The sequence below is a fragment of the Perognathus longimembris genome, chromosome 1 (genome assembly GCF_023159225.1).
Source record: "Perognathus longimembris pacificus isolate PPM17 chromosome 1, ASM2315922v1, whole genome shotgun sequence".
NCBI classification, from domain to species: Eukaryota; Metazoa; Chordata; class Mammalia; order Rodentia; family Heteromyidae; genus Perognathus; species Perognathus longimembris.
Window position 1 is genome coordinate 8410914 of NC_063161.1, and position 24523 is coordinate 8435436.

The 24523-nt window shown below is 51.4% G+C and overlaps 1 protein-coding gene across 2 annotated transcripts; it reads left to right on the top strand.

The window, feature by feature from the left end:
- The first annotated feature begins 9784 nt into the window (after positions 1–9784).
- Txn2 (thioredoxin 2) lies at positions 9785–20932 on the top strand. Of its 2 annotated transcripts, XM_048356069.1 has the most exons (5): positions 9785–9863; positions 10458–10720; positions 13593–13716; positions 20190–20306; positions 20489–20932. In XM_048356069.1, exons 2-4 carry the CDS (start codon positions 10458–10460, stop codon positions 20301–20303), a joined length of 501 nt encoding a protein of 166 aa, XP_048212026.1. In that variant the 5' UTR covers positions 9785–9863; the 3' UTR covers positions 20304–20306; positions 20489–20932. The 2 variants fall into 2 exon arrangements, with proteins under 2 accessions (XP_048212026.1, XP_048212017.1); XM_048356060.1 differs by having other exon boundaries at positions 20190–20932.
- The last annotated feature ends 3591 nt before the right edge of the window (positions 20933–24523 follow it).

A 24523-nucleotide genomic window follows, 5' to 3' on the forward strand; every position in this document is an offset into this window, starting at 1 on the left:
TATAACCCCAGCTACCTCCTTCAAGCCACCAAGCAGGCAATGCCAGTCCACTCACAGTGACCGGCTACTCATCACTCTCCCTGTGGCCTTCCTCCCTGGGGTCACTGACAGATAAGAAGTAAAAGGACCCCCAAACAATTCCCAGAATGCATGTGATTCCCATAGGAAGGAAGAGAAGTCAAGATATAGATTATCCCACAGATGTCTTCCAAAAGAGAATTGGGGCTGGAGGCATGGCTCTAGTGGTAGAGTACCATCTGAGCAAGCAAGCCAAGCCAGTGCAGGAACCTGGGCTCAACCGCCAGTGAGAGAGAGAAAGAGAATCCCTGTACCACAGAGGTGGGATGGACAGGTGGATGTGGGAAGGAGCAGGCCCTAGAGTTTGTGCTTCAGCCCCTCAGCCACTTTGAAACTCAATGAAAACATCAGCCCCCAAAGCCAAATTGGATTCTTCCCCAAAGAAATCAACCATAGGCTGCATCGTTTCACCGCAGATGCTTAGTTTTAAAAACGTGATGAAAATGCTGACTGCATAAAGATTTTTGTCAGACTGCAGGCTTTAAAAAAGCATTTAATTCAATCTGGCATCCCAGAGAGAATGTAAATATGCTACCAAGTGAGGTTGATAGGTGGTGCAGCCTGAGTTCCCAGTCAAGTGCATCTCAAGACCACACTATCAGCCCTGAAGTTAAAAAAAAAAAATATATATATATATATATATATATATGGCATGCAACTGATGTACTTAGGCAAGAAACAACAGGCTTCTCTGTATCCTCCTTTCTCTGATCTGCATAAACAGGACAGACTTGCCTGAACTTCTGGAGAAGCCCTGAGCTCCGTGCTCCCCTCCAAACCTTCCAACTGTCTGTCACCTGCTTCCTCGCTCTCTGTGAGATGCTACCATGTCAGACCCACTCTCTCAAATTGTTCCAAGTCATTGCAAAAAAAAAAATAGATGCAGGCAAATAATGCCAACAGCAAAAGATGACAAGGAAATAGCTCAAAGCAGTGTGTTAGAATCTGGCATTGTAATTTAGAAATAAAGCAACTACTAAGATGTATGAAAGATCCCTGAACCCCAACAAAGAAGAGATGCTCAGAAGCCCCCACTATGAGGCACTGTGGGAGATTAAGGGGTAGTGCAAACTTCTACCACAGTTCTCGAGATGTAGGATCGTCTCCTCTCCTTGAATCAAGGTGAGCTTTGGGGCTGTTTGGACCAAAAGAAAAAGGTGGGAGTGCCAGGCATCAGTAGTTCACGCCTGTTATCCTCACTACTCAGGAGGCTGAGATCTGAGGTTCATGCTTTGAAGCCAGCCCAGGTAGGAAAGTCTGAGAGACTCTTACCTCCAATTATCCACCAGGAAACCAGAAGTAGTACTGTGTCTCAAAGTGGTAGAGTACTAGCATTGAGCAAAAAGCTCAGGGACAGTGCCCATGTCCTGACTTCAAGCCACACAACTGACAAAAGGAAAAAAAGAAAATGGCAGGAGCAATGTCATGCCAGTGACACTGGAGGCCTAACCCTAGCAGCTTGTGCTCCCTGCATAGGAGCTCAGCCCCCATTCTGGGAAGAAGCACCGTGGAGAATGTTACTGTGGCAGCCAGATGAGCTGCCAGCCACAAGCCACCTCTACCGCAGCCCCAGCTGAGCTACCCAGACACTCTGGCAGACACCGTGGGGACCAGAGGTGAGCTGCAATTGCCAAGAACTGCCCATACATCAGATGGAGGCAAATAAATTATTGCAGACCTAAGCCAGTAAGTTGCTAAAACACATAGTAAGGATAGACAATGTAGGGCTAAAAAATGGTGGCCACTTAGTGAAAACAGAATGCCTGTGTGTTCAGCAGTGTCAATAATGCATGTGACGGACAATGATGTAACACACATGTTGAGACACACAAAGTAAAAGTTACACTACTGTGGTCTTGCCTCATTGGTGCACCTACAACAAGGGATCAGATAAAAAGAACAATGAAGCCGGGTGCTGGTAGTGCACACCTTGAATCCCAGCTACTCAGGAGGTGAAGATCTGAGGATCATGGCTTAAAGCCTGCCTGGGCAGACAAATCCAAGAGACTGATCGACAACAATGATCCAATCTAAGAGCATAGTAGGAAATCAAAAGAGCTTTATGATCCATGGGACTGTATTTTTATTTTTTTGCGAGTCCTGGGGCTTGAACTCAGGGCCTGAGCACTGTTCTTGAGCTTCATTTTGCTCAAGGCTAGCACTCTACCACTTGAGCCACAGTGCCATTTCTGTCTATATGGTACTGAGGAATTGAACCCAGAACCTCATGCGTGCTAGGTAAGCACTCTATCACTAAACCACATTCCCAATCCTGGGGATTATATTTTTATTTTGGGTGTTTGTTTGTTCTTTTTTTTTTTTTTTTGTCAGTCGGTCGTGGTACTTGAACTCTGGGCCTGGGTGCTGTCCCTGAGCTCTTCAGCTCAAGGCTAGTGCTCTACCACTTGAACCACAGCACCACTTCTGGTTTTCTGGTGGTTAACTGGAGATAAGAGTCTCATGGACTTTGCTGCCCGGGCTGGCTTTAAGCCATCGTTCTCAGATCTTAGCCTCCTGTGTAGCTAGGATTACAAACATGAGCCACCAATGCCCAGCTTGTGTTACATTTTACATGCACAGTATTACTTCTAAATTGACTGTGGAACATTAGGGATATCTATCTATCTCCCTGGAGTAACTACTTTTAAAATGCAGTGAATAGCTAAAATCTAATAGATCAATTACATTTTTGTGTGTTTACGCCAGTAATGGGACTTGAACTCATGGCCCTGCACTCTCAGTTGACTTTTTCACTCAAGACTGGTACTCAACCACTTGAGCCATGCCTCCACTTCCAGCTTTATTTTCTCTTTAAAATTTTTGTCTATTTTGCTTTCAAGACATGATAAAAAAAATTCACAGCAGTTTAACAGATGTTGAAAAGATTAAACAGGGGGCCCACTAAGTCAAAATTGAGATTCATTTTACAATTTACACTCCTCAAGGAAAACTTAGTACACTGAGTCTGGAGTACATCCAGTGTTGAGATTCACTTACAGACCAGGCATGGCACTTCTAGCATTTTATCGATTTAGTGGAAATAAGAGACTCTGGATTTATTGGCCCAGAACCTTGATCCTTAGACCTCAGCCTCCACAGTAGCTAGGATTACAGGAGTGAGCAACTTTTATTCCGTGTTATTTCTGCTAGTGACATTTGAGCCAATTAAACAAGATGTGGTCATCCTAGGACACCCCCTCCCCGCCCCTACCACCCTAGTAGATCAGTTGGACAATGCAGAACTTAATGTTCCCAGGACCTGAATGGGAGGCTGCCTGGGCCCTCCAGCTAATAGTGTGCCCTTCATAAATGGTGCATGAGGTACATACTGCCAACCCTATCTCACGGACAGGAGAGGGATTGCCTCAAGTGGGTTCATATCACCAGGCTTGTAAGGGACAGAGCTGCAGTTTCCATCCACCAGGTCCATCTGACTCTAAACCCCACAATTACATCCAAGTCCTGGCTTTTCATAAAAGGGCTAGAGGCGTACCTGAGAAGAAGCTTATGTGATAAGATCCAACACTTACAACAAAGGGAAGCTTTTCAGATCTGTGTGCACACAAACTTTTATTTACAGGTAACTGAAGACATGGTTGTTAAGCATATCCTTCACGGCCAAAGTCTCCATTCTGCCTTGATTCATAATCTAGAACTCTCTCAACCCTCAGATGCCCTCAAGTATAAAATGGGACTGAAGCAGGATGCCAGTGGCTCACGCCTCTAATCCTAGCTACTCAGGAGGCTGAGATCTGAAGACGGTGATTCAAAGCCAGCCTGGGCAGGAAAGGCCATGCCGTCACTCTTATCTCCAATTAGCCAGCAAAAAGCTGGAAGTGAAACTGTGGCTCAAGTGGTAGAGTGCCAATAAAGCTAAGGGAAAGAACCCAGGCTCTGAATACGAGCTCCCATACCATTACACACACACACACACACACACACACACACACACACACACACACACGAGAGAGAGAGAGAGAGAGAGAGAGAGAGAGACTGAAAATAGTGCTTATTACAAGGATAGAGCGTAAGCCCAATAGCCTCCCCTCCCATAGCTTAGCATGCTAAGTAACACTAGGCCCATCTAGTAAGGGCAGTAAATAATCAGCTTCCACCCCCTTTACCTTGAGATGGCACTCCTTTAGGGCAATTACGACCATATAAGGCAACAAGATCCCCTTAGAGTGACCATCAGGCCTGGGCAGTTGTAGGACCCTTTATCTACCATTTGGGCAGCGATCATAAATCCTAGGCCAGGGCTGGGAATATGGCCTAGTGGCAAGAGTGCTCGCCTCGTATACATGAAGCTCTGGGTTTGATTCCCCAGCACCACATATATAGAAAATGGCCAGAAGTGGCGATGTGGCTCAAGTGGTAGAGTGCTAGCTTTGAGCAAAAAGATTCCAGGGACAGTTCTCAGGTCCTGAGTTCAAGCCCCAAGACTGGCCTAAATAAATAAATAAATAAATCCTAGGCCAACATGAAGCCCCTGGTCCACACGTCCACACCGAGGTCCCCGCCTCTAAGACCTCCTAGGTTATATATTTCACCCCAGACAATAGACAGCACTTCTTCTTACTTCTCCCTAGTGAGAAGGGGTCTTGCTGGTCCCTTTGCTGGCAATAAACTTTTCCTTTGTTCTTGTGTACCTGGATGTCTGCGTGGTTTCTGGCAATGTCTAATATATTCTAACATAGAGTGAGTTAAAACAGCCAGGTGCTGGTGGCTCACACCTATAATCCTAGCTACTCAGGAAGCTGAGATCTGAGAACTGAGGTTCAAAGCCAGTGTGGGCAGACAAATCTCCACATGAAAGTCTTGTTTCCAATTAACTAGCGAAAGAGCCAGAAGGGAAGGCACGGTAGCTGAAAGTGACAGAGTGCCAGCTGTGAGCAAAAAAGCCAAGTGAGAGTTCGAGGGCCCTGAGTTCAAGCCCCAGTATTGACACCCAAAATTAAAATAGGTAAAGTAGAAAGCATGTGTTAAGGACCATAGATATGCAAGCCATTATTAGGTTACTCTGAAGGGCCTCGTCTATCTGAACGGTCAGCATTGTTAGAACGTGTTAGACTCACCAAGGGTTACTCAGTGGGACAGGGCAAAGCGCAGGGAGGAAGTGGTTCCAAGTCAGGCCCAGGGATCCCCTCTGTCCTGGGTTCTCCTTCTAGAGGACAAAGGAGCAGCATCAAAGGGTGAGAGGCACCATCTGGAGGGCTGCCGCCTCCTTCCTAGCCTCTGCCCAGCAGAATCGGAGTCAGCCCTGGCCCAGGAAACCACAAGGAGCCACGCCCCACAGACAGGGGTATCCCGTGGAGGGCACTGGTCCTGCGGATCCAGAAGGGTGGGCCTGTGCCCACCTACGCCATGGCGGGCATGCCACTCAAGGAGACACTGTGAATGGCTGGAAGCAGGACAGAACATGAATCACCACCCAACACGGAGTGGGTTTCTGGGACTTGAAACAGCAGCATAAAAGTCACAAAAGTGCCATCAAAATGGACTCAGAAAACACACGGTCCTTTAGGGAGACCTCATACACATGGCAAGCCACCTCCTCTCTGTGATTCTCATGGGTCCAGGGACATACAGCCACTAAGCTCCTGGATCCCGGCCTGCTGGGCTAGGGGAGCCTTCTCGCAGCTTCCCCCAGTGGCAGGAGTGAGAACCGTGCGCCACGCCGCCATCATGCGGCGGCTTGTGCTCTCAGCACCACCAGCAGCACCCGTCCTCCCATGGCCCACACTGCTGAGCTGGTCCCCAGGAGGCTGTGAGGATGGCAGCAGGCTGTAGATAAGACAGGTCCATCCAGGACAGCACAGCACCCTCCAGATTCTACTTCCTCCTCTCTGGGTGACCTGCGCGAGGTACTGGAGCGCTGTGTGCAGCTGCATCCTCCGCAAGACAGATGGAGGCTGCTCCCGCCAGCGCTGGAGCGTTCACACCACTGACGACAACACCGTGTATTTGGTAATGCTGAAGTAAGGAGCCTGGGTCTGTGTTTCCCCTGGATAAGTGGCCCTGGGTTTCCCGATTGCTTCCCTAGATGGTTTGCTTTTCTGTTAGGTTTAAGTGTCCTCATCTGGTTTGCTTTGCTCATGTATAGCACTTTTAAGTTTAATTCAACATACCTTATGTGGTTTTGGCTTATATAAGCTTTGTGATAGCTGCACAACACTTTAGAACTTTGGGTACTTCCAAGCCTCTGATCCAAAGGAAGATAAGCATTTAATTATCACAAACAAGGCCCTATAGACCGGCAAACACAGAGCAACAAATATCTCTTAAAACACTCTGATGGGGGCTGGGGATATGACCTAGTGGTAGAGTGCTCGCCTCACATACATGAAGCCCTGGGTTTGATTCCTCAGCACCACATATATAGAAAAAGCCAGAAGTGGTGCTGTGGCTCAAGTGGCAGAGTGCAAGTCTTGAGCAAAAAGAAGCCAGGGACAGTGCTCAAGCCCTGAGTTCAAGCCCCAGGACTGGCAAAAACAAAACAAAACAAAACTCTATTGTTTAAAAAACAAACAAACAGATTACAACCAAGCGTGGTAGCTCACAATGGTAATCCTAACTACTCTCTGCTGAGTGGCTGAGATCTGAGGATCAAGATTCAAAGCTAGCCCTGACAGAAATATCCCCAAGACTCTTTTCTCTGTAAGGTCCTCTCCCTGGAAGGCTCCATGCAGATGCCCCCACCACATTAAGTCTCCACCCAGTTACCTGGGTAAACAGCAGTCCTGGAGGCGGTTACCTCCCCTTTCCCTGAAGTCACATCTTAATCCACCTGGCCACACCCCTTGCCCCTGCCCTAGATAAGGCAGGGCTGGATGGGGGTCATCCCTTCTCTCCCTTCTCTCTGGCCATGGATCATCTCGGCCACAGGCTAGCAGTTCGGTAATAAACTTTCTCTCCTGCCTGAATACCGGGTGGCGTTCTCCTTTACGGGCTAGGTGTGACTCAAGTGGTAACAGTGCAGGGAAGCCATGCAAGAACACAGGCTGAGTTCCAACACACTAGCACTGCATTATAACTCATTAAACTGATTTCACAAATCTACCTATGGCTCATATCCCACAGTGCAAAGACACTGCAATAGGCTTAGTCCACGTTTCCTTCCCTTCAGTCCTCAAAGCCTTTGGGCCTTTTCACCTAGGCCTCAAGCCTGCCTGGTAACTAAGCCATACCCAGGCCAGCTCAGCTCTGGCTGGACACAGGAGTTACCACGTCACCAAGGGGCCCCTTGGCTGCGAGTTCAGCCTGCTCTGTGTGTTCCAGGCTCTTCCCCTACTGGGGAAAGGGAACTCCATGAGACAACATCAGAGCTGGCCTCCATGTTCAGTACTCTCCACATCCTCTCAGCCCCTCTATGGGGATATTCTTCCTATGTGACCGGTGAGAAACCAGAGGCCAAAAGAGGTGAAGAGATAATGGAATAGGGGAAAGCAGGACAGGTCCTGCTTTGGAATTCAGAATGCGAATTGAGCAAGGATATGGGCTCTCTAGAAACTGTTGTGGAAAATGTTGAGTGGGACAGACAGGTGGCTGGGGAAGAGAAAGTTAAAAAAAAAAAAAAGCAGATATGAAAATGGGCAGGGTGGGAGCATCCTTGCCAGATGGAGGCTGGAACGATTAGGAACAGCTGCCGGAAGGGAGTCTAACCTCAGGAGGAGCCAGGGGGCCTTGGGGGTGTGATTTCATCATGGGCTCTTGTCCTGGGTGAGACTAAAAATGCTCAGGAAAGAAAGCAGAGAACATGGAGAAGCCATGCCTGCCAAGACCTGACCTAACCTCCCACTTGCGGTGAACAAGAGACTACTACGTAGGGCTGCAGTGCTGCTGGCCAGGGCAAGTGGATCTGTTCCAAGTCCCTCCCCCTAGCCCGGATTAAGATGCCTGCGCAGCACTGTGGACCTGCCAGATGGACAGAAGACAAACAGCATGACGTGGCCAAGATGAGATGGAAGAAAGCACGACGATTGTTTCAGATGGGGCTGTGTAATGTGATAAGGGAAATGGGATTTGGAACCAGAAAATCTGTTTGGGGTAAATGCTTTAATTTGCTCATGGCAACAGTCACTGAACACCTCTAATGCTGTCTCAAGCCCTGAAGGAAGCTATGGAGAGATTGACAGTAGAGGGAGGAGGAACCAATAAAGAGACAGTAGGCTGGTGCTTGAACTCAGGGCCTGGAGCTCTTCATTAGCTTTTTCCCTTGGAGTTGGCACTTTACTCCTTGAGCCACACATCCACTTGTGGCTTTTTGCTGGTTATTGGAGGTAAGAATTTCACAGACTAGTCTACCTGGGCTGGATTCAAACCAGGATCCTCAAATCTCAGCTTCCCGAGTAACTAGGATTATAGGGGTGAGCCTAGTACTAGCACCCAGCTTTGTCAACACTGGGTTTGAACTCATGGCCTCACACTTCCTAGGTATGTGCTCACTTCTTAAGCAAGAGCATGAGCACTTTAGCCAAACCTCCAGCCTTTATTTTTCCGATAAGGTCTGGTACTTCTGCTCTGGCCAGCTTCAGACCACAATCCTTTCACATAGATAGGATTACACACAGATATCACTCACCCAGCTTCTTTGTTGAGATGGAGTCTCAAAAACCTTTTACTTAGGCTGACCTCAAGTCTCAATCCTCCCATCTCTGCTTCCTAAGTAGCTGAGATTACAGGCAGGTGGAGCCACACCTGGACTTTGAGCTTCTAGACTGGGACAAATGACTTAACCTTTCGGTTAAGATCAATCCATCCCTAGATACTGATCAACCAAATCCACCAATTATCTGAATCCCTGTTGGTAGTAGTAATCACCTTCCGTGTGTAATCCACTGTACCGGGTTGACACCCTCCATTCAGAGATGAAGCATAACTTCCGGGAAGCACATGGTCTGTTAGAAAAGAGTGACCCTGCAATGTGCTATGACTGAGTAATGAAAAGACCCCTGAAAAGAGAAGGAAGCAATTGATGATGCTCAGAGGTGAGAGGAGAAAAGTCTTACACCGAGTAGAGAAACACCTCAAAATTAAGACAGGAGGGAGAAGACATAAGGCCTCGTGTTCTTGGAACTGTGGGGCCTTGAAAGGTTGGCACACGGGTACGGACAAGCAGCCTTGACACCAGCCTGGGACACACACAGCGCCAAGGCCTCCGTCGCTCTGGCGATAGGGGTGGAAGTGGGAAGTTTACCGTGACTGCATTTTGCCTGGAGGCTCAAGCTCCACGGGCTTGTCAGAACGCCCGGATCAGCCCTTCATGTCCCCAGTTAGGAGCTCGGGTGACTCCACAACCCCCAGACCACTAAAAGCAGTCCACCTTTGAGGAAGTTGGCGTCCTTCTTCGTAAGACGGAGAAGGCAACCTTCCAGCGCCCCCGGGGGGGGGGGTCTTGGGGCGACAAGGTCGAGGGATGATGGGTGGTGTAAAAGCTGCACAAATTTACCAACTCCCGAAACACGCCTTCCGGCAGCGGTTTTCTCCCTTAGATTCCCTCCGGCGCTGGTCCCGCCCCTTTCCCCTCTTCTCTTCCGGTCCCTCCTCCAGACCTGCAACCTCTTCCGGTTCCCACTGAAGCTCCACCCCTTAGCGGTTTCTTTCTTCCCCCATCCCTATTGGTGGAAAAATCCGAGCCGCCTTTCAAGTTGTGGAGAAACGCCCACCCTTGTGGCCCTTTCCGGAAGTGACGCTAGAAAGGCCCTCCCCTGAGGAAGTGACGACAGGAGGTGCCCTTGACAGGCGGGGAGGCGGGCCGTGCATCCTTCCGCTCGCGCTGCAGGGAGGTAGGAGGCCGCGGGGGGCTCGGGGGGGGGGGGGGCTCGGGGTGGACGGGAGCACGTCAGGGGCGCGCTCCTCGCGAGCTGGCAGCTAGAGGGCTGGGGGCCCGGGTGAGGGGACCTTGCCCATCCAGAGAACCGGAGTCCCCGGTGGCATCCGAGCACCCGGGTTCCCCTGCTTTTGGGATCCTCCCACACAGGTCTCCCTTCTTTGGTTCCTCCTCACTCCGGTCCCTGTGTCTTCGTTCTTAGAATAGCTGTGGAATAGCTGATCCCTTTCCTCTCTCTTTACTTAAAAACAAAAGTCAATAAAGGCTTTGCAAACAGGCTGAGTTCCAGCGTTGCCTGTCAGTCTTTTTTTTTTTTTTTTTAAATTCCACCTAACCTTGATTTCTTCTTGGCTGTCAACTTTTTCTGTGCTGGTTTCCCTTCTTCCCTTTCTTTCTCATTCCCCCTAACTCCATTTCTTTGCATTTTGCTCTTCTAGTTCTCCAAGTTCTTGAGCCCCCTCCTTGGACTCTCACTGTGTTCATTTGTTTGCCTAGTGTGACTCTATTCCTGTCTGTGTGTCCCAGTTCTTCCTGCCTCTTTCCCTCACAGATGGCTCAACGATTTCTCCTGAGGAGGTGCCTGACCTCTGTCATCTCCAGGAAGCTCCCTCAGGGTCGGTGGGCACTCCTCACCTCCGGAGCCCTGCAGAGCCCACAGTGCAGTCCTGGGGGCCTAACAGTAACACCCAGCCCAGCCCGGACAATATCCACCACCAGAGTCTGCTTAACCACCTTCAATATCCAGGATGGACCTGACTTTCAAGACCGAGTTGTGAACAGTGAGACGCCAGTGGTTGTGGATTTCCATGCACAGTGAGTACTGGTGTCTTAGTCTTACCTACACTGTCCCAGATTCCCCTCCTATCATACCACCATACTCCCCCCCCCCTTTTTTTCCTGGTTGGTCGTGGGGTTTGAACTCTGGGCCTGGATGCTATCCCTAAAACTCTTAAGCTCAAGGCTAGCACTCTACCATTTGATCCCGAGCACTACTTCTGGTTTTCATGGACTTTCGTGCCCTGGCTGAGATCCTCAGATCTCAGCCTTCTGAGTAGCTGGGATTATAGGCGGGAGCCACCAGCACCTGGCCCATACTCCCTTTTTATCTTTAGTTATAAGATGAGGAAAAATGGAAGGGGCTATTTAATTTTTTCACCCTTTTTTGGTGCCTGAACTGGGGCTTAAGCTCATCCTAAGGCTCTTACTGTTTTGTCACTCCATGGGTGGTACTTCTTTTATAGGTAGAGGCAGAAAGAATGAAAAGATTGGCAAAAGGAAGACCTGAAGGTGACCTGGGTTTTGGGTGGGCCTCACCCATCTTACCCACCCAAAACCATTGTCTAAGGATTAGGAGTTGCTAGCTTGAGTGCTTGCATCTGTTTCCTCCAGCTCAAAAAGTATGAAAGCGGGCTGGGAGTGTGGCCTAGTGGTAGAGTGCTTGCCTTGCATGCATGAAGCCCTGCGTTCGATTCCTCAGCACCACATACACAGAAAAAGCTGGAAGTGGTGCTGTGGCTCAAGTGGCAGAGTGCTAGCCTTGAGCAAAAAGAAGCCAGGGACAGTCCTCAGGCCCTGAGTCTAAGCCCCAGGACTGGCAAAAACAAACAAACAAAAAGTATGGAAGCTACAGGTTTGAGTCTTCAGCTCCCTTTTCTTTCTTCCATGGGAAACAGAAAATATTTCTCTTTTTTTTTTTTTCTGTTTCTCCCTGCTATGCTAAAACAAATCCTTGGTAAAACTTGAAGAAAAAAAAAAAAACCTGCAATCTGATTAGAGACAGCAGTGATGTTTTCAAATCTGACTAGAATCAGTGTTGGAAAACATGTATTCTGTACTTGACTTGTAGCATATACTAACCAGTTCCAGGGCCCTACAGATGAGTTGATTTGTTTTTTTTTGTTTTTTGGGGTTTTTTTTTGGCCAGTCCTGGGCCTTGGACTCAGGGTCTGAGCACTGTCCCTGGCTTCTTTTTGCTCAAGGCTAGCACTCTGCCACTTGAGCCACAGCGCCACTTCTGGCCTTTTCTATATATGTGGTGCTGAGGAATCGAACCCAGTGCTTCATGTATACGAGGCAAGCACTCTACCACTAGGCCATATTCACAGCCCCAAGATGATTTGATTTTAATGTCACTAAAAACTGTGGGGGAAATGGGCAAAAAAAAAAAATCATAATGTCATTTCAGCATCGTCCATGTGTGCTGGATGGGCAAGAACAGTAGGAGTTTGTCTTCACGATCTGAGAATAACTATGGCCTTCATTTCCAGACCTTTGGAATCTGGCTAGATCTTACCAACAAAAAACACAACAACAAAAAACACACACTTTAGAATGGGATCTCTTGAGTAGAGCCAAGTTCATCTGATACACATTAGGAGGTTTTCTGGGCCAGTCTCTGGTACATTCTTTTGCTTCCTTCTGGTTCTTTTCCTGACTCATTGTGTTGCCCTGGGCAGGTCTTTGATGTTCTTGTAATGGGAAATAGGATGGGATTTTAGCAGTTGTAGATTCATTGATTGAAATCTCTGAATGGAAATGGAAATTTTGTGGTGGGGTAGGGAGTTGGATCTCACTGTATAGCCCAGGCTGGATTACAGGCAGGCAGCACCACACCTGGCTGATGGAAGGATTTTTTTTTAAGGCTGAGAATAGCTGTGACTCAAGTGGCAGAGTAATAAAGCACTAACTTTGAGTATAAAAACTCAAGGACAGTCCCTAGGCTCTGAGTTCCAGCCTCAAGATCAGCACAAAAAAAAGTAATAATAAAAAAAGAAAGGCTGAGAATCAATTAGCACTTTTTGTTTGTTTTGCCAGACCTGGGGCTTGAACTCAGGGCCTGAGCACTGTCCCTGGCTTCTTTTTGCTCAAGACTAGCACTCTACCACTTGAGCCACAGCGCCACTTTTTCTATATATGTGGTGCTGAGGAATCGAACCCAGGGCTTCATGTATACGAGGTGAGTACTTTACCACTAGGCCACATTCCCAGCCCCTCAATTAGCACTTTTCAGTCAGAAGGTGGAGTTATTTTGCGCTGCTTCTGAAACATGACTGGTAGGAGGCCTCATTTTCCTTAACCAAGAAGTCAGATAAAGGGTGTGAATTCATCTGTTCATTACTGGGCAGGTTCTTGGTGCTGAGCACATAGATCGAGATAACTTCAGTGCATGTCCTGGAAGAGCTCTGTCCCCCCACTGCCAAGGGTGCAGGACATTGAGCGTGGTTGACATGGGCTGAGGGATTAGAGTCACAAGGGAATGGCCAGAGAGGCTCTGAACAACCTCTGGCTGTGGTCCTGGTGGCTGGTTGGGTTTTATTAAACACAGTGCCTCACTGTGTAGCCTAACAAGCCCCAAACTTGCAATCATCCTGCATCGTAAGTGCTAGGCAACTGAGCCTGGCTCCTGCTCTGCTTCTTACCAGCTCTGTCATCTGCGCAAGTCCCCTAACTTATGTGGCCCTCGGTTTCTTTGGAAGATGTTTTTTTCTCAAGGGCTCTGCCCAGTCTGAGCTGAGATGGTGTCAGCAGGATGACAGGCAAAAACTAGGATTGCCTACAATGTGTCATTCTTCCCTCAGTGCTGGGGCAAGGGGATGGGGGTGGTTCTGGAGAGACAGTGGATGAAGTGGTAAGCACTCTTTGTACTGACGTGTGTGTGTGTGTGTGTCCTTTATCTCCTGCCAAGGTGGTGTGGCCCCTGCAAGATCCTGGGGCCCAGGTTAGAGAAGATGGTGGCCAAGCAGCACGGGAAGGTGGTGATGGCCAAGGTGGACATCGATGACCACACAGACCTCGCCATCGAGTATGAGGTATGGGTGGCCAGCATGGGGGACCACCAGGTAGCCAGTAAAGGGCATGTCTGGGGGTTTCCTGGAGTTCTTAGGAGCCTATAGTCTGTCTCCCATTCCCACCTTTAGGAGTGGCCAGTGTGACCTCGAGCACCAGGCTGTTCTCCGTTAGCACTGGGACCTTGCTGCCTGCCTGCCTGCCTTCCTTCCCTCCACCTTCACTTAGCAGTTTGTGAGCCCCACCATGTATCAGGCTTGGAGGATTATAAGGAGGTCCTGTCTCCACACGTTCTTGGTCTGTCACCACAGGAAATTAGGTAGACAGGTCGTATTCAGATGTCAGGCCCTATTACTGATGCCCAGGATCCAGCAGTGCAGAACACTGGCAAAACTAACACTCTAGAATTTTAAATCAGGAGTCAGCCAGTTTTAAAGGAGTAGGTGGGAGGTCTCTGGGCTTTGCAGGGCAGTGGCCTGTGCTATGCCCTGGCTGTCCTTGCAGCCAGAGCGGCCATGGGCAAGTGTACTGACGGGAGGGCGTGGCTGAACTAAGCTTGTGGCTTAAGTCAAGGCCTTCGGTTTAATCCCTAACAACACCCCAGAAGAGAGGGTAGGGGCGTGGCATGGTCCCCTGAAACAGTATTTACAAAAGCAGGCAGCAAGCAGGCTTTGATCTGTAGGTCACAGGGTAACAACCCTTATTTGAGGTTCAGGTGTTCAAAGAGTTTTAGATTTTAAAGCACTTCCGATTTGGAATATGGGGATTTAGGCATACTTAGTAAAGTCTATATAAGTATTTCAGAAAAGTCTGCAACATATTTCAGAGGGGTGGGCAAGGGAGGGGGGAGGAGGGTCTCAGTGAGAAGTGGACATAAGAGCGAAGAACTGAAGGGAGGGAGGGCTTTGGAAGAGCCACCAGGCCGAGCAGACAGCAAATTCCAAGCCCCAGAGCTGGGTCAGTGCCTGCAGCAGGTGTCCTCTGGGCCTTAGAGGCCGTGTCCACTGGAGGAAGGGAGAGAGGCTCTTTGTGGCCAGGTGTCTGAGTGAAGGGTGCAGTCTGAAGTAGTAAAGTGCTAGCCTTGAGCAAAGAAGCTCAGGAAAAGCACCTAGGCCACTGAGTTCAAGTCCTGCAACTGACCACAAACGCACATGTACACGCACACACGCGTGCGTACCGACACTCAGACCCCTCCACTAGCGTTTATGGGATCCAGGCATGGAACACTGTAATCCTAGGATTGAAGCTGAAGGACAGCAAGTTCAGCTTGCTTTTGCACACCGAGGTCCTCTCTCAACTTTGGAGAGGAGAATATGAATGTGCTTTTGTGCACAAGCCAGCCTTGTGGTATGTCGAAATCGCTTTCGGTTCAGTGGCCCAGGCTCCACTCCCACCAGAGCAGCTGAGGGAGAGGTGCTTACCCTCCAGCCAGCCGCCTCCCTGCCCCCCTGCTCAGGAAATGATATCCCTGCCATTTTCTCCTTGAGCTAGGCAAGGAATCTGGCTTCCTGGGCCCAGGGCAGGGGGAGTAGACACTGGGCAGGCAAAGCCACAGGCAGCCCTGGCTTCTGGCCACTGAGCCAAGGTTATCCTTGGACTTAACAGCCAAGGCACTTAGGGGCTCTGGAAGGGATGAGTGGTGGCTTTTTTTTTTTTTTTTTTGCCAGTCCTGGGGCTTGAACTTAGGGCCTAGGCACTGCCCCTGAGCTTCTTTCTAGCACTCTACCACATGAGTCACAGCTCTCCTGGCTTTTTCTGTGGTACAGGGCTTGATGCATGCTAGGCAGGCAGTCTACCACTAAGCCACATTCCCAGCCCCACTGGCTGTTTTTTAAGAAACTTCCATTGGTGGCTTAGTCAGATGGGGCCTTTGATTTTTTTTTTTTTTTTTTTTTTTTTTTGCCAGTCCTGGGCCTTGGACTCAGGGCCTGAGCACTGTCCCTGGCTTCTTTTTGCGCAAGGCTAGCACTCTGCCACTTGAGCCACAGCACCACTTTTGGCCGTTTCCTGTATATGTGGTGCTGGGGAATCGAACCCCGGGCTTCATGTATGCGAGGCAAGCACTCTTGCCACTAGGCCACATCCTCAGCCCCTGGGGCCTTTGATCTTTGAGGCTCCCCTGGCTTTCCCCTGCTGTCCCTAACCCTGGACCTCTAGCCGCTGCCTTCTGGTAGGAACCCAGGGCTGCAAGTCCTGGGGCTCCCACAGGTCCAGCTTTATGGTGGTTACTTTCCTGCCTAGGCTGGCTTTGAACCTTGATCCTCAGAGCTTAGCTTCCTGAGTGGGATTGGATGGTGGGCATGAGCTACCACCACTGGGCACCAGGCCATGTTTTGTTTTTTTTTTTTTTTTTTTTTTTTTTTTGGCCAGTCCTGGGCCTTGGACTCAGGGCCTGAGCACTGTCCCTGGCTTCCTTTTGCTCAAGGCTAGCACTCTGCCACTTGAGCCACAGCGCCGCTTCTGGCCATTTTCTGTATATGTGGTGCTGGGGAATCGAACCTAGGGCCTCGTGTATCCGAGACAGGCATTCTTGCCACTAGGCTATATCCCCAGCCCACACCAGGCCATGTTTTGATAAGTTCTGGCAGAGCTTCTCATAGCTCTCTCTCTATACACCTGTACTCTCTGAGACTCAAAGCAGTGAGCAAGAAGTTGCCACTAAGCCATGGTACCCTTGGGATCTTGGAAGAAAATAGCTCAGGGACAGTGCCCAGACCCTGAGTTTAAGACCCAAGACTGCCACCCCCCCAAAAAAAAAATAAAAGAAAGCCCCGAGTGACAGGGTCTTTGCCTTAGTGTCCCATCTGCCGGTAGCAGAGGAGCGCACCAGCTTCTCGTGTCATAGTGTCTTAAGGGTTACCAGGAGGTGAATTGGGAGGGAAACCTGGCATGGACCTTGAGCTCATTGGCTGGCCTTGCAGGGTTGCTGGTACTCGAGTATGCAGTCACACGCCTACCCTGAGTTCCCTTGGCCCTGCCAGAACTGAGACTGAAACTTGAGTCTTTTATTGTTTGAGATGGGGGTCTCAATATGTTTTTTGTTTTGTTTTGTTTTTTTTTGCCAGTCCTGGGCCTTGGACTCAGGGCCTGAGCACTGTCCCTGGCTTCCTTTTGCTCAAGGCTAGCACTCTGCCACTTGAGCCACAGCGCCACTTCTGGCTGTTTTCTGTATATGTGGTGCTGGGGAATCGAACCCAGGGCCTCATGTATACGAGGCAAGCTCTCTTGCCACTAGGCCATATCCCCAGCCCCATGGGGGTGGGGGTCTCAATATGTGACCCAGGCTGGTCTTAAGCTCTGGATCCTCCTCTGGCTTCCTAATGCTAGGATTATATGCGTGACCATCGTGCATGTTGTAAACTTCCTCTGTTGCTGCTTCTCTTCTACCACTGCTCCAGAAGAGTATGCCAAGGGCCCCGGGCACTTATTGGAGGCAGTGTTTGCAGGTTCCAGCCAGGAATAGCAAAGCTGTAGCTTCCAGTCATAGCCCAGATACCCTGTAGTGTTCTGAAGCTCTGAAGGAAGGCTTAGTCCTGCATCCCAGTGAGTACAGAGTCCTACTTAGAGGACACACAAAGAGACCCTCTCCCCCACTGAGATCTGTAATCCTAGGTACTCAGGAAGCTGGGATTGCAGTTAGAAGCCAGACAGTGCAAGCAAGAGTCCAAAAGACTCCACCACCAACTAGCAAAAAAGTAAGGCTAGAGGTGCGGCTTCGGGTTGAGTGCTAGCCATAAGCGAGAAATACAGCAAGAGTGTAAGGCCAAGCCAGCACTGCTAGCGCCAGTGGCTCATGCCTGTAATCCTAGCTACTCAGCAGGCTGAGATCTGAGGATCAGGGTTCAAAGCAAGCCTGGGCAGGAAAAGTACGTGAGACTCATCTCCAATTAGGATGCCCTGAGGGCCCACATCCCAGTTGTCCCTGCCCACCGCTCAGAGGTGGTCACGGTCAGGCCTTCTGTCCCCACTCGCCTGGGGAGATCCTCACCCCAAGCCCTTGCGCCATCCTGGCTTGCTGGTCTTCTGGCAGACAGTATGCCAGCAGAGTGGGTGGGAAAGCTGAGGCTGGGGGAGGCCCTGATGCCCAAGGCTGACAGCAGGGTCTTTTGTAGCATCACCGGTCCCCAATCTGTGTGCTCTGATCCTGATGAGGTCCTCAAACCCCATCTCTCACTTCCTCAGAGCTGCCCCTCCCACGCCCTGCCCCTCCCACGCCCTGACCCCTTAAGCCTGGAAGTCCCAGGGCCAGGCATCCAAATAGTTGCTGCCTTTCAAGCTCAGCCCTCTAGGGGTCAGGTGCTCTGACTGCTCCCCCAGAGCTCTAGAAAACCGGGAGTGGCGCTGTGGCTCAAAGTGGTAGAGCACTAGCCTTGAGCTGAAGAGCTCAGGGCAGTGCACAGGCCCTGAGTTCAAGACCCATTTCTAGCAGTAAGTTAATTAGAAAGATTCCTTTTTTTTTTTTTCCGCCAGTGCTGAGGAAGGAACATGCTAGGCAGGTTCTGTGGCACTGCGAACACCCCCCAGCCCAAAGACCACACCGGAAACCATAACATCAAGTATCTTGTTTTGAATTTTGGCAACTTTTTAAGTGTTTGCTATTGTTTACTTATTGAACTTACTCTAAGTGTGCCTCCAGTCTAGCATTTTGCTAGCTAAAGGAAGTCAGAGACTTTTTTTTTTTTGGCCCAGACTGGCTTCAAACTATGATCGTCCTGGTCTCAGCCTCCCGAGTAACTAGAATTACCAGCATGAGCTACCAGCCCACTAACACCCACCTATGTACTACTTTTTTTTTTTTTTTAGCCAGTTCTGGGACTTGAACTCAGGGCCTGAGCACTGACCCTGGCTTCTTTTTGCTCAAGGCTAACACTCTAGCACGTGAGCCACAGTGCCACTTCTGGGTTTTTTTTCCCCTCCTATACATGTGGTGCTGAGGAATCGAACCCAGGGCTTCATGTATATGAGGGAAGCACTCTACCACTAGGCCATATTCCCAGCCCCACCTATTCCCAGCCCCCCACCTATGTACTACTTCTTCATGACCATTGCTACATTTCAAATACATGTTTTTAGCATACATTAGTTGTTCAAGGGAGGTTGCATTGTAACATTTCCACAGAGTATACAGTGTGTCCTGATCAGCTTCACAGCCCTTCAACAGGTTTCATTGCTCTAGTCTCATCCATGCAAACAGACTATGAAATGTTTATATTTTTAGAGACAGGACAGGACATGTCTGCCAGGTGTGAAGCTGGAAGCCAGTGGTAGTTTCTGCTTCACTTGTGTTGCCAACTTTGAGGTTCTGCGGCTCCTCGGCCAGCCACTAGAGGGCGCAGGAGGCCATCCAGTAGTGTGGCCTGCGGCTGGGTCAGCCTCATGCCGGGCTTTCAATCTTACCCACCACCCATAGGGCGCACACAACCAGGCCAGAGCCAGCAGGAAGGCTATGAGCAGGGACAACATGGTTGGCCTCTACTGGCACAAGCCCTCTAAGAAGTGTCAGCTGCTACTCCATACATATTCATGCCAGGACAGTCCTTACAGGGGTCCAGAGGGCCCAACAAGGGCCAGGACCGTCCTCTATGTGCCTGTTCAGTGTGGTGCTGGGGAGGAGCGAGGGCTGCTTTCGCTCAGTCTCCTTGGTAACCAATACATGCAGGTTCTGAACACTGACGGGAAATCTCACCTCCCAGGGTGACCCAGGCCAGCTCAGTGCTCAGGCAGGGCGAGGACCCCGGGGGCTTGTGGCAGCTCCCTAGTTGATTTGTGACTAACATGTATATAAAGAAAGTCCGTGTTGGGGCTGGGAATGTGGCTTAGTGGTAGAGTGCTTGCCTTGCATACTTGAAGCCCTGGGTTCGATTCCTCAGCACCACATATATAGAAAATGCCAGAAGTGGCGCTGTGGCTCAAGTGGTAGAGTGCTAGCCTTGAGCAAAAGGATGCCAGGGACAGTGCTCAGGCCCTGAGTCCAAGGCCCAGGACTGGCCAAAAAAAAACAAAACAAAAATCTCAAAACCCAGGAAGTCCGTGTTTATCTCAAGTCCACCATCCCCCGAGCCTGAGGCCCAGTCCCTCTGCTTCCCTCCCAAGTCTGTAGTCCCGGTCCTCACACTCAAGGTAGACATGGCCCGTATGACGTGGCTGTGAGCCACGGAGCAAGATGGGGGCTCCCCCAGCCCAGCCCAGTTCCTGCCTGCAGCTGCATGGGGTATTTTCAACCTCTGCATTTTGGCCAAACCACGGGGCCAGTGAGTCAGTCGTGTGTGGTTGGGAAAGGAGAGTTGTGCTGGGAGCCTGCTGTGGGAGACATTCCCCCAGCGAGTGGCCCCCCCAGGCCCTGCACCCCGGGACGAGCCCCTCTCCCTCAGCCCCGCCCGTGGGCTCAGCTGTCCCTGCTCAGGACGGGCCCAGCCTTCCCCACAAAAGCTTGGGAATAGCGCTGGAGATGCACTCATCTACCCGTGACTTGAACTCCCTCTTCTCCCCCATCCAGGTGTCAGCCGTGCCCACCGTGCTAGCCATCAAGAACGGGGACGTGGTAGACAAGTTTGTGGGCATCAAGGATGAGGACCAGCTGGAGGCCTTCCTGAAGAAGCTGATTGGCTGACAGGCAGGGCTGCGTTCTCCCTGTCCCAGGGAGGAGCCCAGTAGAACTCAGCCCCGCTGCCAGCCCCTCCCCTGTGGACCAGTGGTCCCAAGCTGGCCAGCTGCCAGGGCAGCCGCAGAGGAGGGGTGCTACTGCAGATCTGGGGCGCCGTCTTCCACCCATCTCCTTTTGTCTGCTCCCTCTAGGGCCTGCTGCGGTTCCCCAGGAAGCCCGAGAGTCCAGGCAGCCGGCAGCCACCGGTCCAGGCAGGGGCAGCTCAGTCCTCCCTCCCCTTGGTCCTACTGATCCGAATGTCCAGCTGGGCCCATCTGCCTCTGCCTTTTCCCCTCCTGCTGCTGTTTTGTGAAAAGGAAACAAGAAGCCACATGAATGAGAGTGCTAGATAGTTCCCTCATTTCTTGTAGGTCTGTAATAAAGAACTTTATATGACCCTCTTCTCCCTTCTGCTGTGAAGGGCAGATCCTGAGCCCCACACTCGTCCCCCTGCCCCCCTCCCTCCCTCCCCAGGCTCAGGGCAGAGAGGGCAGCATGGGGCTGCGGGCTCCCTCATTAGCCAGCCCTTTGGTTCTCAGGGCAGGAGGCCTGACTGTGAACAAATTAGACCAATAAAACCAGGGTTCGTACTGCCAGCTGCTTGTGTTGTCGGGGTGCTGTGTGCTGGGCCCCCCCCCCCCCCCCCGCATCTGCCCACTTCTCTGAGTGGCCTCCCGGGTGTGCTTTAGTCTCCAGAGCCTGCAGTACCGGAGCTGACCAGATGTGCTGCTGCTCTCCTGAGGCCGAGTCCCCTCCACCCAGACATGGCTTCGGTGGGTTTCCACCAAAGTGTGGCATGTCCCACCACACTTGCAGGGGCTGAGACAGTCCTAAATTTGGGGGACTGGATCTCCCCCATTCTGTCCCAGCTCCCCCTGGGCATGGAGTGTGTCAGGCCGGCCAGGCCTGCCTACCAAAAAAGCCAACTTTCCTTCCATCCCCCAGTGCCGAACTGCCGCTCCGGCTCGGGCCTGCTCCTGGCGGGACGCGTGGGTACTTGGTGGCAGAGGTGACCACACACCCTGGCCCTTCAGAGGATGCGGGCTGCAGGGAGCTGGCAGCAGCGGGGAAAGAAGCTCCAGGTGTGTTCAGGAAGAGGCCCTTGAGGGGAGCATTGAGGTCCTGTGCCCCTGCTCCACGGGGGTCCCATGAATGGCAAGGTTGTGTGTGTGCGCATGCGCGCGCGTGGGCACACACGCCATTACTGAGGCTTGAACTCCGAGCCTGGGAGCTGTCCTTTGGTTTTTTTCACTCAAGGCTAGTATTCTACCACTTAAGCTACACCCAGCTCCTCTTCTGGATTTTGGCTGGTTCACTGGAGATGAGACGCTCATGGATTCATCTACACGGGCTGACTTCGAACTGAGATCTTCAAATCCCAGCTTCCTGAGGCTTGGATTACAGGCATGAGCCACAAGGGCCCGGATGATGGCGCAGGTCATGGGCCACCTTGTCAAATGTGTGCTGGGCCTGACCTCCCAACCCAACAGGGCAGGCAGTGTGGGCTCAGTTTGCACAGCCACTGTTGAGTAATGTCACCCAGTGAGCGGGGGGCGGGGCTTCCTGCTCTACCTCTCCGCTACTCCTTAAAAGGTGCCCTTTGCCCAGCACTTTCTACACACATTACCTCATCCAATTCCACTCTCATGAGGCAAGCATATTTCCATATTGTGGGTGAAGCAACCCTTTAGAGAAGTTGACTTGCCCAAGGTCTTGTCTCAAAAGGAATGTTGACAAATGGGAGCCCAGGTGGGCGGCCGGCCAGTCCCTGGGTGGGGGGGGGGGTGAGCTGGCGGAGCCCTGGGGCCAGAGGCAACAACTCCCCTCCTCTCCCCCCCCCCCGCCCCTCACAAGGTGGCTTCACTAGGCAAGGTGAGCCCGAAGCCCGCTGGTTAACTGGGGGTTGGCAGTGAGTCACTGGCTGTGAGCAGAAGCTTTTTCTCAGGGTGAGCTTGTCTAATTCCAGGTGCTGACCTCAGGCACGGGCCGCAGGGCCTTCATTCCCAATATGGCCTCCGGGCATCCGGTGGGCTCCTGGGCCAGGGAGCAGAGGGGAGGAGCTTAGCTGCTAACATCTTTCAGCCACCAGGTAGGCAGGCCCAGGAAAGGCAGCTTGTGTTGACACAGTCACCACTGAGTGCCTGTCTTTATTCTCCAGCTAGCCGCCCCAGGCACAGAAGTGACAGCCGAGGGATACCAGGTATGGCTGAAACCCCACTCCAGATGGAACGGCTCCCCATCAAAAGTGATTTGCACTTGGGAGCAGTTGGAATCGATGTTCGGGGAAACATCTGACCATGCCTCAAAGACCCCAGAGAAGGGGCAGGCTGGTGGCAGGAGACGCAGTTGGTGATGAGGCCTCAGGAGAGGGGCACTTGGCATGCGGGTGGGTGGGACTGGCTCCCAAGCCCCACCCTTTCTGGGGCTGCAGGCCATGAGTGGGAGGGGCTGTGTCTCCAAGGAGGTGGGCACCAGGTCCAGAACATGTCAGGTCAAGAGGACACTGTCAATGCTACCATCACGGCCCTTCCAAGCAGGCCTGGCCTGACTAGGGGCTGGAGGCCAGCTTGGCCCTGCCACCTGGGGAAAGCTTTTTCCAGAAAGTGAAGGCAGTTCTGGCCAGGGTGCGGAAATCCCTAATGTGCAGCCCTGGGCTGGGTAGAGCCCAGAAAACAATGCCACGCTGGTTGCGTCCTGGAAGGACAGGATGCTGGCAACCAGCAAGGCTTCCTCCCCACTGCCTGGAACACTGACTGCACCAGCATGACCTTGAACCCTGACCCCAGGGTCTCTGGGAAATTGGAGCCTTTGTTGGGGGGAGCTTCCCCTCTCCAGCCGTTTGGAAGCTGAGGGCCGTCCCTATCCCTTCCACAGTGGTATATATGAGTAGGGCAGGAAGAATCTGAGCTGAGTTCAAGTCCTGTGCTTGGCTCCATGCTGGTGGTTCGTGCCTGTAATCCTAGAGGCTGAGACATAAGTAAGAATCATGGTTCAAAGCCAGCCAGGAAGCCGGGGGCTCACACCTATAATACTCGCTACTCAGGAGGCTGAGCTCTGAAGATCACAGTTCAAAGCCAGCCTAGGCAGGAAAGTCTGTGAGACTGTTATTTCCAATAAACTACCAAAAAAGCCAGATATGTGACTCAAATGGTAGAGTGATAACCTTCAACAAAATGAAACTCAGGGGACACTGCCTGGGACCAACACACACACACACACACACACACACACACACACACACACACACACACACCAGCCAGGGAAGAAGAGTCTGTGAGATTTTTTTATTTCCAATTAATGACCAAAAAGTTACAAGTTCAAGCCCAAGTACACACACACACACACACACACCCCTCTGCCCTTGCCACCTGCTAGCAGCTATGGGACCTCGTGCGAGTTACCATTCAAGACTGTTGCATATGGGTAAAATGGGGTGCGTGTGCACCTCATCCCATCACCTGAATCCTCACAACAAGCTCTGAAGGCAGAGCCGATGATTACGGCCGCCATTTTACACATGAGGAAAATGGAAACTGGGAGTGTGAAAGTCACTTGGCATGAGGAGAGGTCAGAGCTGAGATATGTGTGTGACTGCAAACTCAATGATGCTCTTGCCCTCTGGCCAGTCTGCTTTCTCACTAGTCAAGGTGTCCACTCTCCTGGGCCCCAACTCCACCCTGCAATTGAGGCTCATGAGCTTCCTGGGGGGAGTCAAATGCTACAGCAGGTGGAAGCACTTCAGGGAAAGAGGGGCGGGGGGCTCAGCAGTGTTAGCCGCTGTTCCTCCTCCTCAGCTCCTCCTCTTCTAAGCTGCAGCCCCGGAAACTGAGCTTCCAAGATCAAGTTCCCAGAATCCCATGGAAGGGCCAGCCCTGTCCTAGGCTGAGGGCCTTACCCACGGCCCGGAGTCTCCCCGATCCTTGCTGCCAGCCAGTCCTGCTCTAGGTCGGGCAGCCTGGGTGAGCTGCAGCTGCTGACCTCCCTCCTGGAGAATATCCAGTGGAATTTGCCCTGAATCTCACCCACCTCAGCCATTATGACTGCCCTCCCCTCTCCCGTGGCAGCCTTGGGGGCATGGAGCTAGGACACCCCTGCTGTACTGCTGCTCTTACTAACTAGGGTTGAGCAGGGCCGCAGCCTGCAGCCAGCCGATAGGGCGAAAGCTGGCAGGTAGCTGTCTCTCTCCC

What these genes read in the sequence shown, in the direction of transcription:
- Txn2 (XM_048356060.1), top strand. Translation starts at nt 10,458, where the DNA reads ATGGCTCAACGATTTCTCCTGAGGAGGTGCCTGACCTCTGTCATCTCC. An exon ending in GTTGTGGATTTCCATGCACA is followed by an intron (nt 10,721 to 13,592) that starts GTGAGTACTGGT and finishes TCTCCTGCCAAG; the next exon opens with GTGGTGTGGCCCCTGCAAGA. An exon ending in ACCTCGCCATCGAGTATGAG is followed by an intron (nt 13,717 to 20,189) that starts GTATGGGTGGCC and finishes TCCCCCATCCAG; the next exon opens with GTGTCAGCCGTGCCCACCGT.